The sequence below is a fragment of the Argiope bruennichi genome, chromosome 9 (genome assembly GCF_947563725.1).
Source record: "Argiope bruennichi chromosome 9, qqArgBrue1.1, whole genome shotgun sequence".
Lineage (NCBI taxonomy): Eukaryota > Metazoa > Arthropoda > Arachnida > Araneae > Araneidae > Argiope > Argiope bruennichi.
Window position 1 is genome coordinate 23,484,688 of NC_079159.1, and position 17,827 is coordinate 23,502,514.

At 27.2% G+C, this 17,827-nt stretch overlaps 2 protein-coding genes across 5 annotated transcripts in view; one reads left to right on the top strand and one right to left on the bottom strand.

The window, feature by feature from the left end:
- Positions 1-1,205: 1,205 nt before the first annotated feature.
- On the bottom strand, positions 1,206-11,936 carry LOC129984751 (protoheme IX farnesyltransferase, mitochondrial-like). Its single transcript, XM_056094703.1, has 7 exons — positions 11,866-11,936; positions 11,062-11,188; positions 9,752-10,148; positions 8,386-8,510; positions 5,933-6,003; positions 5,233-5,465; positions 1,206-1,714 (listed from the first exon to the last, which is right to left on the bottom strand). Exons 2-7 carry the CDS (start codon positions 11,140-11,142, stop codon positions 1,311-1,313), a joined length of 1,311 nt encoding a protein of 436 aa, XP_055950678.1. The 5' UTR covers positions 11,143-11,188; positions 11,866-11,936; the 3' UTR covers positions 1,206-1,310.
- Positions 11,937-12,173: 237 nt separating this feature from the next.
- LOC129984749 (cilia- and flagella-associated protein 206-like) overlaps positions 12,174-17,827 on the top strand; it is a 30,413-nt gene continuing 24,759 nt past the window's right edge. For all 4 annotated transcript variants that reach the window (XM_056094699.1, XM_056094702.1, XM_056094701.1 and 1 more), the window contains exons 1-3: positions 12,174-12,407; positions 12,495-12,578; positions 14,079-14,169. In XM_056094699.1, coding sequence (XP_055950674.1) covers positions 12,276-12,407; positions 12,495-12,578; positions 14,079-14,169 — 307 coding nt within the window. In that variant the 5' untranslated portion in view covers positions 12,174-12,275. The remainder of the gene's footprint in view (positions 12,408-12,494; positions 12,579-14,078; positions 14,170-17,827) is intronic.

Consider the following 17,827-nt stretch of genomic DNA (forward strand, 5'->3'; position numbering starts at 1 on the left):
TGTACTTCGTACTAATATAGAGATTTATAAGTCTGCTTAAGGTATGTAATGATTAAAAGCTATGGTTTCAGAAGAAAAAAAATTGTTTTTTTTTTTTTTTTTTTCCATTTGTCCCAAGTAATTGGAATAGTTCGGTATTAATGATCATGCTTAAACATTGTGGCCATGACAGCTTTAACTAATATTCGAGAAATTGCAAAATCCATTAAGCAAGCAAAATTTGAGCCTTCTTAAGGACATCATGAATATGTGCATTAAAATGCTCTGAATAAGTAAGTGAATTCTCGGGAGAGCATAACTGTGGCTGCAATGTTTACAACTATTAATGGACAAGAAAGGGAGCTATGGAGTGGTGCTACTTTTTAACTAATTTCAGATTCATGTTACTATTTGCAGAAACTATCTGTTCAAGCAGCTAAATGCCAGAGCAGTGTGATTTTAATTTTAATAACCCTGAATTGAAAAATATACTAACCTTGTTACTTGTAATAGATTTATCTTGTTTAGGATTATTTTTCATACAAATAATACTGATAAAATTTCAGAATTATGATTTTAACCATATCTCACTTCATCCAGGTATCTAAAAAGAATTTTATTAATTGACAAGATATTGGCAAATATTTACCTGTCTCTATAAATGAACCAAAAGCAATGCTTTTTCTTTGAACTTTCTTGCACATCTGCATAAAGCAGTACATTTCGAGTATAGGTGATGAAACTCTTGAAGAACTGCATTTGGATTTCTTTCCTTGGACCAACAATTCAGGTGTCAAATTTCATTTATTATAGAAGTTATACTATATTGGATTTAATATAACAAACCTGAAAAAAATAAGCAGTCTATCTGTTGACAGATTTAATCCTTAATTAGACATAGGTCTAGAATTTTGGTGCTATGGCCATATACGAAATTTCATCTGTCTAGATTGTTCCACTGTTGAGTTATGTCATATGCATATAACAGGTAATATATTCACAGCTTTAAAATAAGGTAATTTTTACATATTTATATTTTAAGAACTATGCCACTACTGTAAAATTAAAAAATCCTTGTATCTTAAAATATTCCCAAATATCTCAATTTCAGGGTGAACATTTTTTTGATAATTGTATAAAAAAATGTAATAAATACAATTATTTATACAATCATACTAATACCTTCAATTGCAATAAACTGATGATTCAAATAAACCTAAAATACATCTCTGAATATGATTTTATTAACTGCTCAAATAAATTAATCTTTACTGATTTGTGCACTTTACAATTCCTATTTACATCATTATTACTTAATAAATTAGAATTCATCAAGATACTTTTTCCTGTTTATCGTCTTTAGAAGAATATTTTTTTCCTATAAGCATCAAGAACATCAATGCAGGCAGGTGAACCAGGCTGAGACGAAATAATTTCCGAGAACTGTGATTGTCACCATCTTTGTAAAATTTCCAAGCACGATAAATTAAATAACAGTTTAGGGGGAAAGAATCAAAAGCAAAAGTCCATGTAGTTAGATCAAGGAGAGGTGCACAACTGCAAAGAACAAGTAGACCAACACTGTGACGCAAAGCCACACGACGGCACATAGCGGGATCAATCACAGATGTCATACGGTATCCTGCTCTTGAATAATCTGGTCGTAAGGCCCATGATAGTGCATTAAAATGTGGAAATTGCCATGAATATAGAATGGCACCCATCAGAACTGCACCTAAAAACAAATATACAAATGATTTAATAAAAAAAAAATCATTTAACTTAAAATTTTCTTCAAATATTAGCTATAAACAACACAGAGATTTTTGACATTGTTTTATTTGTTTACTATACTCATACATTGTTAATAGTTTATGGAAATTATAGGATACTATTTTATAGGTAAAAATATTTCACAAATGCACATTATAAATATTATTGAATATTTCATTGTCATTCCTTGTATTTAAATAAATATCTGAAATAAATCAATTGTTGATACTAATTTGAGTTTGTAATTCTGCTTATCCAATAATAGAAGAAGTGTATTTAAAATCATTAAACTAATTTATGGATCTTTCATAATATAAGTATGTTACAGATACAAAAGATCCAATACATTCTTTCTCTGAATAAAACATTAAAAATTAATATTACATTTACAGTATTAACAGAAAAACACAATTATTGTTTCTTACCAAAATATGTGATCAAAAAGAAAATTTAGATTCCCTCTAACTGCACTTTCAAATTCATTAAAAAGAAAAGAAAAAAAATTGTTTTCTATAAATGATGCCATATTTATTCAAAGCATTACTGTTTGGAGGCCAGTTTATTTCTTTTGTCCCCCTTCTTTCTCTCATGCTTCCTGCCAATTATTAAAAATTATCATAAACACAAACTTGAAAATTTTAATACATTGTGAACATAGGAAATCCGAAGGAACCAACAAAAAGTATTGTAAATAAAGGGAAAATATCAAAGAAAGTAAGAAATGGATTTGATTCAATGTTCTAAAATAAAGAGTATTATAGAAAGGTCCATGTAGATTATAAAGCATAACAGCAACTCAGTCCTACTTTTTATCATTTCCAAGTTACAGAAATAAAATCAGTACTAATGAGGAAAAAAATTCTAATTTTGAAAGTCTCCAGCAGACTTAAAAAACATAAAATCAGAACAAAATTTGTAAGGTGGCCCTTTTTTCATTAGGACACCTGAATTTAAAGCAGAGCTACCAGCTCTAAAATTTTGGTACATGCAAAATCAAATTGTTATCAAAATCTTGAATACCAAATACTGCAAATGTTGTTCTAAATTTACCAAAACCTTTCACATTTCATTAACTTTTGAATGAGGCTAATAAACTTACCAGATTTCCAGTTCAGAGAAAATTTAGCCAATTTGTAAAATACATCACAGTAATCAGCATTCTTCAAAGTAAAGGTTATCAAATGAAAAGATGATAGATAAAATGGATACAAATTAGTCTATATGAACTATGAAGATATTTGTCAATTTGTTTCTATTATGTGTTTGTAACTTAATAAAAATTCTACTTTTCTTATTAGACTTTCAAAATTCTTTTTCCTGAACCTCAATAAAACACTAGTTTTAATGCAGACAAGAAAATCAGGATTGACAAAAGTACTGTAAGATATATATATATATGACAAATGCTAATTTTAGCAATAATTGTAAACCAAATACTAAATTTCTCCTGAATTAAAACACCAATATAATTTATAATAGGTTCGCTAAAAAGCAGATGCAAAGGACAAGTTTTTGCTAAATTGCACATAGCAATTAGAATGGTATTTGGTGGTAATGGTATTGTGCTTAAAAATTTTGTAAACAATTTTATTTTGATTTCAGTATTTGTAGTTCAGTGACAATGGTGTCATCTTATAGGGTATTTTTCCCTGACTTTTCAAAATATCTTCATTTTTTTCTTCTTTAATGTTTATGTATCTTTTTAAATATTTTTTTTTTCTCAATTGGGAGCATATTTATTTTATCCATCATAACTTGCAAATGGTGAGAGATAGGATATGGTTGACTAAATGTTTTATGACTCACATTCACTAGTCTATCGTCTTTCATTTGGCAGATTAGGTCAAAGTCACATTATAAAAATATTTAGCATTGCAAATAAAATGGTTTAAAAAAATCACTAATCATATTTAGACTAATTCTGTTCATTTTTGTTCATATTCTGTTTGGTTTATCACTTTTACTCTTAGAAAAGAAATACTTATATTAACTGTATAGTTAATGTACATATATTTCCTAATTTAATAAAATAATTAACATGTTAAAACAATATAAAGTCTCATTGCACAACTCAAAATAAAGCCATTACAACAATGAAATGTAATGAATATTTATACAATGATTTTCGATGAATATGGCATTCTTTTCTCAAGATATTTCACAAATTACATTTAAAAATAAATAGAACACTTGAGATGCATGCTTTTCATTAACATTGCTTCTCATTTGGAATTGGAGTATTAGAAGATTTTAAAACACTCATTCAGGCATATATTTAATAAAAATTAAGCAGTAGTCATTCTTTTGGTAATAAATCTTTCTAATAACCATCAAGAGTCAACTTTTATTATATCCACCCATTATGAACTGTCAATGTAGATTTTGAGGAAAGTAATAAATTTCTCTAATTTTCGAAAAAGAAACAAGGTAATATTGTAAGTTTCAAAGATCAGAGTTAACATTTTCCTGCACAGATTATTAAAACTTCTTATGTACATTGAAAAAAAGTAGAATGAAAGGTTTAACTGATGTTCTAGACATTAATGTTAGAGTTGGGAAGGGGGTTGTACATTTGGGAACATGGTAGTTAAAACAACTGATAAGAATATCTTCTAAGGTATTTAGATAAATTTCTTAGAACAATATTTACAATATGATTATCTTAATTTCACAAATATTTTTATTTATGTTCTCTTTTTTTTTTTTTTTTTTTTTTGTACATTTTTTACAAAACTTATTCTAGACTAAATCAAACATTCATGAAATAAAAAACTAAAAATAATTCCAATTCAATAGAAATAAAACTAAAAATCAAAAACCAAAATACAAAAATAAATATTTATTATATTTAAATTAAAAAAATTTAAGATATTTCTTAAAATTTTAAATATTAAATAAAAAATTATAAAAATTGAAAATTATTCATTATTTTATATGCTTGAAGCAGATAGAAATGTCTATTTGATTCACATATAAAAAGTTTGGCATGATTTTCCACAATGAAAATACTTTCTGCATGAAATCATACTTCTCATTCACAAAGATGAGAGAAGCTGCAAACAGGTACTGCCTCCATATGAGAATACCTTAAGAATACTCATTTTGGAACATTCAGAAATGAATTTAAATCATAAAATTATAAATTAACATCTTAAGAATATTGGAGGAATACATTAAATTATTTTTGTTAGTACTGTAATTTTTAAGAACTGTAAAAATTTCCATTTTCAAGTTTTAAAAGTTCAGAATATTCTAACTTTAAAATTAACCCCATAAAGAAAGTAATATTCTGTAAGGCTGTCATCTATAATTGTGAAATAAAATAAGGAGCTTATTTTCATGTAATTTGTGAGAAGGGGGAGGGAATGGGTTTTTAAATTTTGTATTTTTTAAAAATTGGTGAAATTGGTTTTAAAATTATTTATTTTTGCTGCTGCAATAAAAAAAGTTCAAAACAATCTTTTTTTTTTTTTAACTTACCTGCACTTAAACTTCCAGTACAAGCAGCCCAACCCATCAAAGGAGGGATTGCTCCAACTACAGAACCCAGCCATGTGTTAGCAATACTGAATCTTTTCATTGGAGTATAAATGCTAGTATACAGGATAAGATTTGCAGCTCCTAATGTAGCTGTTAAAGTATTTGTACCAAGATAAAGGGTTGTTAAACCAATACTTGCACAACAAACAGCAAATGTTGATGCATGAAGAGGTCTGGTAAAAAAAACAAAAGAAAATTATGTAAAGGAAATATTTCATGGTAGCATGCTTTTATAAGTGAAAAAAAAGTTTCCTTTCATTAACACAAAAACCCAAAATTTGAAATATATATATATATATATAAATGCACTTAATACAGAAGTTAACTTTTGATGTATAAAAATATTAAATTATTATATCATAAAGGGTAGAAATAAAACTTATGATTAAGAATTTTCTTACCTCTTTTATAATAAGTTTTATATAAATTTCAATTAATTCTAATGCAAAAATTGTATGTATAAAATAGAAAATAAGACTGTTTATTTATTTTTATTTTAAACAAATAATAAATAACAATAATTTTTAAATTTGGAGAATTATTTTGATATATATACAAATAATAAAAATACACATTATAGAAACTTTAAAAAAATTTAACTTTCAGAAAACTGTCATTTCGAGAAAAAAAATTAGCTTACGTCAAATATCCACGGATTAAAACTCTGTTTTTAGTTCTATTCATTTGAGAATCATAAGGTACTTCTAAAACCTAGAAAATATAAGAAAATGAAAAAATTATTTTACACTAAAATGTAAAAAAGCAGTTTTGATTTAAATTTTATCAGTCTGAACTTGAATTTAAGAAACATCATTAATCAGAAAACATGGATTGTATTAACAAAGAAAAATCTATTAAAAACTCTAATAAAGAAATAATGTTAATATGAAACATTTTTTGAAAAATTTGAAATAATATTTCTTTTAAAAAATATCTTCCCAGAGAGAAAATGATGACTATAGCATTAAATCATTGAGATTTGAATTAACAAAATATTAAAGATTTCATTGCAAAGTTAATCTTACATGAATATATTTGATTTTTTTTTCCCATAAAAGAAATTTAATTTGGTAGAATCAAGCAAAAGTAAATTAGTAAGATAAAAATTCCCAGTCAAGATGTTCAAAATTATTATTTTTTCCTTGCTTTAATTTCATTTGACTAATCTCTTCAATTAAGAAAGGTGAATATTCTAATTATATCAGTATAAAGATAAATATGACAAAGACATAGTTCTACATCTTTGTTCTATGTCTATGACATGTTTATTCTACGTCTATGACATGTTTATTCTATGTCTATGACATGTTTATTCTATGTCTATGACATAATTCTTTGTCTAGTAAAGTTAGTTCTTATTTAATTTTTGCAAGGTTGGGTCTCCTCCCCCACATCCCATTTTTAGAGGAGTTTTTTTTCCAATTTGTTCTTGAAATTCTTGCAACAATTATTTAATACTGAATTTGCTACAGCACAAATTATCTATGATATGTATCCTGAAATCCATTTGGCCTAACTATGAAGTTACTCTTTATTTGCTAAAATATTAAAATTAATTTTATTACTATATGCTTTTGATTCAGAAATTAGAATAATCCATTTTAAAATATGGTACATAATTTAAAAATAAAAAAATAATAATATGGAATTCACATTTACAATGCATTTTGGGAAATACAGAATTTCACTCAACTTAAATTAAGTATCATATTGAATAACATTGAAAAGATTGAATAATCATCATTTCAATAGAATAATTGTCTCATCTTTTCAATAATGCTTTTTTGGAGAAGGATTTTTTTTTTTTTTTTTTTTTTTTTCTTAATTGTTACTCTTAATCTCTACTTTTTTATATTTCTGGATTTTTTTTTTTCCTATAAAGTACTGAATATGAAAAGTAGAAAGAGCAATTCCACATCTGAAATAGAACAAACCAATGACTTACCTAATATATTTAAAAGATGCCCTTTCTAATTTAGGATTAAACATGCTTGTTTCTCTTTGAATATCTTTTAATGTGATATGTAATTCAAAGATTTACAATAAAGGATCACATTCACAGATCTACAGTTATTTTGAAATGACATAGATTATGTAAAGTGTAAGTACAGTGTATTACATAAAGTGTATGTATAACATAAGACTTTTTAATTAAGTAGACTGTTACACTTAAACACAACAATGTGTATATATAACAGAAAAAGCGCATAATCTTAGCTAAATCGCATTATTATTTAATTATTAAGTTGTAGACCTAAAACATAAGTGTTATTATTGTATAATATCATGCATAAACATTACAAATAGTATAATTATACTTCTGTTTGCTAATTATATTTTATGAAATAATCTTTTTTAAAATATCTGATGATTGAATTCATAATTAATACATATTATCAGGCATTTTAAATTTTAAGTAAAAATGTATAATTTAGTTTTCCTTGAAACAATTGGCATTATTTTAATATAATTAAATGAATTATTCTTACTATTCTTTGTTGGGTAAAATGCTTCTCGATGTGTGGCAGTAAACCATTTTATTTTATAGGGTTCCAAAAAATAAAAACTCACAATTCCTACAGTTCTCACTAAATTTAAGAATACAGAAAAGTTTAAAGTAATTGTATCTCTTATTTTTAGCAAACTTGAAATATTTTTCTTGCAAATAATAAAATATACTTCACTTAGCTCCTCAATATAAGACTGACCACTGATTGGAAAAATGGCCTTGACAAGTTCATTTCTTAGAAAGTTCTACTCATGAGGAAGACATTTTCGCCCATGTTTCTCAAATACACAGTTAACCATGATGTTATAAATTCCCAAGATGTAGATACTTAGGCCTTGTATTGGTGGTTGTGAAAATTGACATACAAAGACAAAATTTAAAATTGGTTTTGTTATAATATTTTTTATTCTTTTTGTTGTTTTTCATCTGCCAAGCCAGAAAAAAAAAGAAAATCTTATTTATTACTATAAAAAATTAGTTTTATAGAAAAAAATTTAAACATTTACTTTTTTGAAATTTTAAAAAATAATACAAATAAAAAAAGACAAATTCTTAAAAACATTAAACAAAATCAAGAAACTAACTTGATTGACAGCATTGGCAGCAGCTGAGGAAAGAGCAGTTCCTAAAACCATACATGTAAATGTAACAGGCTCAAATGCTCCAGGAGCCATTCCATATCCTGCTAAGGTAGTAAGAACCACCAGACCTAAAATAAAAACCACATCCTATCTAAAGACCTATATAAAGGTAACTACATATTTAAAAGATGTATCAGTTAATTAAACACATGTTAGAGACAGAGTAAGAAATCCAAAAAATTTTATTGAAAGATAATAATCTTTTCTATAATATTACTAAATGTGGTACTTGACCTCATGGCTAAAAAATAAGGTGTCAAAGATAAATTTAGAGCATATGCTTCTCTTTCCCCCGATCACCTCCGATAACTAGGAAAATGGTACATTTCACATGCAAGCATCTAATAAACACATGCCATAAATGTTCTAAAAATAGTAACATCCAATTGAAATGCACCATAAATGCTCCCATTCAAGAAAAAAATTATATATTAAAAGCAAAACAACTATAATAATTAAGAATAAGCGATTAAAGTTTTTTAAGAAAATCTAGAAATAAAACCTTTTTCCCCCTTTTAAAAAAGAAAAAAAAATCTAAAAATACTAAATACAAAGGATGTATTTTGCATCCCCCCCCATTCAAATGCTGTTGTATTTAAAAAGTATTTAAATGTGGGAGGGGGATCTTTGTTTTCTATATTTCTTGATATAAAATAGACATCTGCTAAATGAATTGACTGAATCCACACACCACAAATCAATCATTTTTAAGATATATAGATACTACAAAAATAACTTGAACAAATTCTGTATTATTTATCAAAAAATATACAAAACTCTACTAAAATTACTCCATTTTAACAATATTTACTAACAGAAAAAAGTCCACTTTAGGCAGATAAATAATTTTTTAAATAATAGATGTCTCATATTCATATAAAGCTAATTGGCTATTATGCATCATTTTAAAAACATGGCATATATATATATATATATACTTCATTAGACAATTATAGGCTATTTCAATGGGCCTCTCAAGAAAGAATTAATTACTGAGCAGTTCTTGTTTGGAGCTTTCAATAACTGACTTAAAAACATGAAATTCAAAGCTTCATAACATGGTAAATTTTGACTGCTGCAGTGTGAAACTTTTTTAAATTAAAATATTAGAATATCAATAACTAAGAGGATTGGGTATAAAAATTTAGACGTTAATTTTTTTTTAGAAATAATTTATTGGCTAAAATAGAATAAAATACAAATCCTTATGTAATTTAAAGTCTTTCCCAACTAGAAATTTAAGAAAAGTTAAAAATTACTATTTACAAAGATTTCTAAATAAATAAAATAATACTGAAATAATAATTACCAGTCAGCCTGAATTTTGACAGATTTTTGTAATAATGAGGTAATAATTTAATATCTAAAACTTGCTTCCGCCAATCTAGATCTGCAGGCTTTACTGTATTTAGCAATTTAACACCTTCCTTCTCTGTTGTGGGTACATTTTTTTCTAATGTATCAGATAAGGAAGCTGTCACATCTGGTTTAATAACAGGCTTTAAATGCTGATGAAGTTGAGAATTAACTACATCTTCTTCTCCTAATGAAGATTTCTTAGAATGTGGATCATTTAAAAAATGAAAATCAACTTTTCTCTTTGCTATGGTACTTTCATCATTATCAAATTCTTCTGCAGGCTTTATAACAGAAGATGATGCAGCAGCTAAAATTTTTGTTGAAGTTTTTCTTGATTTAGACCCCTTCTAAAAGAAATAAAATACATATATATAATAAGTATAAGATTTTTTTTTTCCTGCAGCTTGAATACATCTAAAATTTATACCAATTACAAAGTACAGCAATCATACAAAGTGAAACATGCGATTTATTGGAATATTTACAACATATGATTGCTGTACTTGGTGGATGCCTTGTTAAATGAAAAGTAAAATTTCAATCCAAAATTAAACTTAGACGTAATTGTCATTAATAAAAAAAATACTTGGTTTTAAAAAGTACAAAGGTAACAACATATTTATATTTTAAAAAATTAGGTGCGAATAGATGCAATAAAAGAGAACAATAATAATTCATCTCCCAATAGTATTTAATAGAGGTTATAATAAATTTTAAGTAGCTGCATATTATACAAAACACAGAAATGCTATGGCATTATTTAATAATCTTTGCTGTTTCTAAAATTGCATAATAAAAGATTCAAATGAACTCAAAAATTTTATCAATCTCTTTTTATTCATTTAACTTAATATCAAAGAGATTGCAATCATACAAAATAAATTAATAAAGAGACTCAAAGGCATGAGGAAAAAGTTGTGTAAATGATGTAAATTTATACAAAATGCCATTAAATAATGAATACAAAATTTAAATAAAATAGGAATAAATATCCTTAAGTTAAATATCAAATTAAAATTCTTCTAAAATGTTCATTTAAGTATCACAGTTCTGAATTTGTTTTGTCTGAAAAAAAAAAGGGATTCAATAGAACTTAATGGCAAAGTACCATTCTGTATCAAGAGTGATAAAAACTTTACCATCAAGAATTTAAAGTAAGAGTAGAGGAATATTAAAAACTAAAAAGTATTCTCTCTTATTTCAGATATTTTATTTTTGTTGCTATAAGTTTCTTTTCCATAGACAAAAAGAGAGTCTTACTTGTCGCGAGATGAAGATAACATACTTCAAATACTTCATCGAGCCATGATGCTTGATTATGCAAGGGGACAATTTAAACATGATTTTTACCTAGTTCATGTTCCTAGGTATGCAAGAAAATTTGGCCCTGAAAAAAAGCATTAATTTTAAAAAAATAGATTTAAAAACAAATACAAGAATTTCTCAATTACAAAATTAGATTATTTTTAGAATTAAAATAACAAATTATAACTACAAAAATATTGTTAAAAAGGTTCTGATCAATAAAAGTTAGACATTTTCGCTTCAGTCTACTAATTCAATAAAGTTTCAAGAATCGTCAGTTATATAAATTAACTAAAAAAACAACAGATCAGAAAAATTATTTTAAATTATCGTAGTATAAAAAATTAAACTGGATAAGACGTATTTTTAAAATTTCATACACCTTATTTTTTATTATCCTAAAAGAATCAATTTGAATTTACATTATAATTTGTGCCAAGTTTCATTCTTAAATTCTATTTTAGTACTTTTTTTTCCCTACTCCAAAGAAAATAAAAACAAATTATAAAAGATTTAAATGAAATTTGAATGCATCGCATTAATACACCTTTATGTAATGAATTGGTTTCGTTCCAACTCAATTCAATTGTAAATAGTGTGCTCACTTGAAATAGGAAATAAATAACTTTAATATAGAATAAAAGATATTTTTATTTAATTGAAATTCAAACTGAATTATATACATTTTTAATAGATTTAGGTAATTTCATATACTTTAAAATCAATATAAACAAACATAAGAATTGTGTTTACACTTACCAAATGATGGTCACATTGCAGAAAAGAGTAAATCGAACCGAAACCAACGGTTACGGAAAATTTGTTTGTCCTCTAAGTTTTGAAAAAGAAAATAGAATATATAAGAAAATATCACCGATTCTCAAGGATATAAGTCAGGAATAAAAGTTTTGCATTACTATAAATTATTATATGTAATACTGTTTAATTTATTTTCAATATAAAGAAAAAATTCTTATTATTTAAAAATTTAATTTCCATGAGTTATGGAACAATCCAGTTAACTGTAACTTTAAAACCAGTCTCTATGACAACATTGATGTAAACAATCGGATGCGTATTGTTGTTAGTAGGTTTCAGTGATGCTAATTTTTGCCAGCTTAAAATTATCTTTTCAGTAATGTGATTTTTTACAATATTTTGCTCACAATATGTCTGTGAATGATGTGATGCTATCATCTAATCCAGAAATTAATAAAAAAGTTCTTAATTTAGCCAGTACATTTAGCTCATACTGTAGACAACAAAATGAAAGAATTTCTCAAAGAACAGCTCAAATCACGGTTAAATTTATTAATTTCTAATAATTTGATTATTTAATCGCATTAATAAAAATGGGGTTAATATTAATAAAAAAATTATGTTTGTAGGTCCGAGTTCTATTACTGGAGTCAAAATGGAGCTATATATTGCAAAATGATGTCTCAAAATGTGAAAAACAAAAATTTATTAAGGTAAAATGAATAATATATATATATAAATATATTATGGAATTTCTTTTAAAATACTTATATAGCGAAAAATTTAGATTATAAATATTAAATTTATGCACACAAATGTTCACCGTTTTTGTTTTTTTAATAATTGGCAATAATGTGATTGTTTCCATTTATGTTACCTGTTACATTTATAGTAATAATTAGAATCACGATTATTTCTCACTTCGTTCGAACTTAATATTATTAATTCAAAATATATTTGAGTTGCATTTCATTTGTCTTTTCTTGCAAACTGATGAAAAATATTTTCCTAATATGGCTTTAAGGAATTAAGTGTTAAAAAATTGAAAGGTGTTTCAAAATCTCTTCTCAAAACATCGTGGCTAAAAATGAGAGCAAACATGAAATAAATGTTTAGCTTTGACTCATCTTTTCTTTATTTTATTTGTAAAATGTGGGTCTTTTCCATTATACGGCGCAAATCTCGCCAAACTGACTTTCTGGCGATAGCACACAGTCACCGAAACAAATCACATCAAGCAGACGCCACAAACGGTTACTAGCGGCGATATTCCGTTTGGCGTGGTTGCATCATTATTGGCGATTTTATCGCCTGCGCCGGTTTTTATCGCCTGCTCAAAATTTGTTCTTCTTTATATAGGAGCGATAGCTTGGTTCACAAAAAAAAAAAAAAAAAAAAAAAAAAAAATGTTCTTAATATTGTCACAATGCTCATGAGTACAAATGAATAACTAAAACAATAAAAAGTATGCTATAAAATATATTTTTAAAAATGTGTGGAATTAAAGCTGTTGACATTGAGAAGCTTATTATTATTATTTCCTAAATTTTAAGGTTATATTCGTACAATAATTTGTTCCATAATTATTGAGGGAAATTCAAATGTTCGTTAATCTTTAAATAAAACTGTCATTAAAATTTTGAATAAACCTTTCTTAGAGAGCACTAAACTAACTAAGAAATAACTGCTTGCCGCATTTGATGTCTTTTGCTATCAACATACGTGATGCAATTTGCAAATAGTATGTGAGTCTATAAACATTATCATATTAATAGTCTACATATAACATTTTTTTTTATAGAATTTAAAGCAACAATTTTTTTGTTAAGGAATCTTCATGCTGTAAATAATAACAAAATAAAATTAATATCGGTACAATTCGGTTTTAACAACGAACAAAAAGTGCCAAGAAAAATTGCGCCAAATTATAAAAATATATTCAAAAGTATTATTATTTATTATGAAAAATTTTGAATATGTGAATCACATGCGTTTTAGTTTGACGATTGAAATTGCCAGATTGGCGAAATTTTTTCTTGGCACATTTTTGGTCGCTGTAAAAACCGACAAGTACCTTAATATCCTTTATACAACGTAAGATAAAGCAGTTTTATATAAAATTTTAATGATAATCATAAACAGAATGATTAAAAACCATGAAGGCAGCATTTCTATTAATATATCTATTTTTAAAATCAGTCTTTTATTTTTAGGCATGCTTCAGCTTTCTTTTCGACGAAAAATGCATTTCCGGGGTAACAGTACGAATGCAATGTTTCTTTTACGGAAGATACTTAAGTAGAGGTAAGTTTCTGGAATTCAAGTAGCTAAAACAGTTGCTTTCTTAAAGGAAAACAAATTTCGAATTTTTCATCATAGTTTTAGAAAGCTCTTAATATGCATTTGTTTTCTAATATTGTATAGCAAAGCATGAGCTGTAATTTATTGAATTTGTTAGCGACAGTATCTATACTGAGAAACTGGAAATAAGCAACAGTTATTTTAATGCTCTGAAAATATTCACCATTTGCTGTTAATATTTAATACTATTTGGTTAAAAAAATTTCAGCAAGATGACCAAATTAACACGTAGTTCGGTTTGTAACAGAGAAGACTTAGAAGGTACGAGCTCCAGTTTAAAAACCAATGGGAATGGTCTTCCCAAAACTTTCTCGCATACTCTCTAATAAACTTGTCCTGCATTCGTGTACAATAGTTACGAAATATTAACCTTTGGTGTGAATTTAGCATTTTTACTGAATCTATCGTGGCATCCTTGGCGAGTTATTTGGCGATTAATCCAAAATCCCCTGGCGTGCGTTAATAGTATCCAAAATTCGAATTTGTGTTTTAGATACGGTTTTCTCAGCCGATTGTAACCAAAATGTGACGCAAAACTGCATTTGTAGTCACAAAGTCTCATATCAAATTTGATATATTTAAGTTATTGCGTTTTTGAACTATCGTGTTTACGTGTTTACAGACGAACAGACAGTCAGCCCGTAGTTAGATTTAACTCAAAATTTGAAAGGTGTCTACATTATAATTTTAAATATCTGTGCCGAAACTTATCTATCTAGCTCTCTTCGTTTCGTAGTTATCTTGTTAATTTAAAGGCGGACAGCCGGATAGACTGACTTCCTTTGAACATTATTACTCAAAATTCGATAGAAATCTGCAAATTTGGTGTAAAGACCGTGTATCATGTTTCTTCGCTCTAGCTCAAAGCGGGTTTGAGTGATCATTGTCACAGGCAGACAGACGAACATTTTATAAAAATATGTTTTTCGAATTCGGGGTGGTCTAAAATGTGGTGATTCGTCAAAATCCCGAGTTCGAATTTTTTTGTCGATTACTATACTTCCTCTATAGTACGTATACGAGAATGTAAAAAAGCCGAAGTGGTCTCCTGTAAACTTTCAAATAAAGGTCTTATTCTTCTCCCCATATAAAATTATGAGCCTGAAGCGGTATGGAATGTGCTAGGATAGAACCTGGGTCCTTGTGGTTAGCAGTCCAGTAACTAAACCATTATACCAAAACGATCGTTCGGGTAGAAGAGTTGTTAACTGACTTATATGCTATTCACCACAGTACTCTCCCTCCAGTGAGTCGAACGATATGGCTCTTGAGTGGTAATGTATTATAGCTTTTGTCTTAATGGGCCTGTACCCTAGTTGAGTAGCGAGAGCGTGTGGTTACAGATGCTGCTGAGACAAGTGAGTCTGGCGACTTTGATTGCTGCGTCAAGTGAGTCTGACGACTTTTGTTGCGGGTAGAAGGCGCCACAACAGCTGTAAGGTTCATCGTCCGAGGTCACCAATTTAGCGATATGGGAATGAGCGGAGGATAGAACCTGGTTCCTTGTGGTTAGCATTCCAGTAACTAAACCATTATACCAAAACGATCGTTCGGGTAGAAGAGTTGTTAACGGGTTTATATGCTATTCACCACAAACCCTAAGTAAGACCACAAATACCGTGCTAGGTATCTGTGAATAATAGTTATAAAATATAGATCTATAGAATGAATTACATTTTTACTGAGCCTAGAATGCGAATATGCATTTTGGATGGCTCTTTCTAGGCTGATTGAAACTAAAATTTGACATGGAACTGCAGTTGTAGTCACAAGATCACATAACTGTGTAAGTCTCAAGATCACACATTTCATTGCGTTTGTGAATTATTGTATTTAAATGTATACGAAAGTGCAAATCGATAGATCATCACTGCTTTGCCATATTTAATTCACAACTGGATAAGAATCCATATTTTAGGTGTTAAACTTGTATACCATATATTATATATCTAGCCCTTTACATTTTGAAGTTACCAAGTTCACATGTACTCGAATAGCCAGACCGAGAGATTTCCGGAAGAATTTCTTTCCAAATTTGAAAGAAATTTACAATTTTGGTCTTAAGTCCATATATCAAATTTCACTCTTCTAGATGAAAGTGGTTTGGGAGTTATCGTATTCACAGACAAACAGACGGACATTTCCAAAAATGTGTTTTTCGAATTCAGGGAGATCTAAAACGTGAAAATTCATCCAAAATCTCGAGTTCGAATTTTTTGATGATAGAGTAAGTATAGAATTTGATAGAGAAAGTATAGAATATATAGTAAGTATAGATGATTTGATAGAGAAAGTATAGAATATATAGTTATAGATGATTTGATAGAGAAAGTATAGAATATATAGTAAGTATAGATGATTTGATAGAGAAAGTATAGAATATATAGTAAGTATAGATGATTTGATAGAGAAAGTATAGAATATATAGTAAGTATAGATGATTTGATAGAGAAAGTATAGAATATATAGTAAGTATAGATGATTTGATAGAGAAAGTATAGAATTCGTCAAAAAATTCTAACTCGAGATTTTAACAAATCTCCACGGTTTAAACCTCCTTGAATTCGAAAAACACATTTTTGGAAAATGGCTGCTTGTTTGTCTGTGACAAAGATAACTCAAAAATAATTTGAACTAGCCAGTTAAACTTTAGTATACTGTCTTCACACCAAATCGGAAGATTTCTATTAAATTTTGAGTAAAACTCTGTTCAGAGAATGTTTGTCTATCCGGCTGTTCGAATATAAGTTAACACGATAATTACAAAACGGAGAGAGTTAAATAGACCAGATTTGGTACACAGATTTAACATCAATAGAGCATACTCCTGTCAAATTTTGAACCAAATCCAGCTAAGGATCGACTGTCTCTCTGTCTGTTCATTCAGAAAAATTTAAACCCGATAATTCAAAAATACAATAATTTAAATACATTAAATTCGGAACGTAATTTTGTGATTACAAGATCAGTTTTGTATCAAATCTTTGTTTCAATCGATTGAGAACAATGTGTCTAAAATATATATTAATATTATAAGTCATTGTAATTTATTCCCTGGTAGCAACAGGATAATGATGATGAATTTTTTATTGATCATTATATTTAAAATTCGCCATGTGATTATTGCCATATATTTTATTAATATTATAGGTCATTGTAATTTATTTTCTGATAGTAACAAGAGAATGATAAGGAATTTTTCATTGATCACTATGCTCATATTTTGTCATGCGAGTATTGTCATATATTTTATTAATTTATAACTCATTGTAATTTATTCTCCGATTGCAACAAGAGAATGATAATGGATGTTTCATTGATCATTATATTTAAATTTTTCCATGTGAATATTGTCATATATTTTATTAATATTATAGGTCATTGTAATTTATTTTCTGATAGTAACAAAAGAATGATAAGGAATTTTTCATTGATCATTATGCTCATATTTTGACATGCGAGTATTGTCATATATTTTATTAATTTATAACTCATTGTAATTTATTCTCCGATTGCGACAAGAGAATGATAATGGATGTTTCATTGATCATTATATTTAAATTTTTCCATGTGAATATTGTCATATATTTTATTAATATTA